The sequence below is a fragment of the Trichechus manatus genome, unplaced genomic scaffold (assembly GCF_000243295.1).
Source record: "Trichechus manatus latirostris isolate Lorelei unplaced genomic scaffold, TriManLat1.0 scaffold00092, whole genome shotgun sequence".
In the NCBI taxonomy this organism is placed as follows: domain Eukaryota; kingdom Metazoa; phylum Chordata; class Mammalia; order Sirenia; family Trichechidae; genus Trichechus; species Trichechus manatus.
In genome coordinates, this window is record NW_004444028.1 from 987,482 (window position 1) to 988,197 (window position 716).

General features: G+C 68.6%; 1 protein-coding gene across 2 annotated transcripts in view; it reads left to right on the forward strand.

The window, feature by feature from the left end:
- Window positions 1-494: 494 nt before the first annotated feature.
- The window catches only part of P3H2 (prolyl 3-hydroxylase 2), a 177,114-nt gene continuing 176,892 nt past the window's right edge, over window positions 495-716 (forward strand). For both annotated transcript variants that reach the window (XM_023736769.1, XM_023736770.1), the window contains exon 1: window positions 495-715. In XM_023736769.1, the coding sequence (XP_023592537.1) occupies window positions 495-715 (221 nt within the window). The remainder of the gene's footprint in view (window position 716) is intronic.

Sequence of the window (716 nt, forward strand, 5' to 3'; positions counted from 1 at the left end):
CTTGAAAACCCTATGGGGCAGTTCTACTCTGTTCTATAGGGTCGCTCAGAGTTGCAATCGGGTCGCTCAGAGTTGCAATCGACTGGATGGCAACGGGTTTGCGTTGTTTCTGGCTCTGCAATCTAGAAGGGACCCCACGTGTGAAGTTCCTCCATTGACCTCACGCGGCGGCGCTCGCTCTCTGGCTGGCGCTTTGGTCTGCCGCCCCTGGCAGCCCCGGAGCCTGCAGGGCGCGCGCTGAGTGCCTGCTCGCGGAAAGGCTCGGCAGCAGGAGGAGCGTGTGAGCAGTGGGCGTCCCTTTAAGAGCGGTCGGTCGGGCAGGGCCTCTGCCACTCAGCCTGCCGAGCGCCAGCGGTCACCGGGGGCTCGCAGGGCAGGCAGACCGCGGGAAGGCCGGCACAATCGCCCACGGAGGTGGGAGAGGGGGGCCTGAAAGTGAGGTGCCCCGGTGCCGTCTCAGAGTGTGGCCGTTCCGCGCCTCTCCGCGGCGGAGGATGCGGGAGCGCATGTGGGCGCCGCTGCTCCTGCCGCTGCTGCTCACGCCGCCGCTGTGGGGCGGCCCCCCGGACAGCCCGCGCGCGGAGCTGGAGCCCGAGCCCGGGCCTTTGCAACCCTTCGACCTGCTCTACGCCAGCGGCGTAGCCGCCTACTACAGCGGGGACTACGAGAGCGCCGTGCGCAACTTGGAAGCGGCGCTGCGCAGCCACCGACGCCTG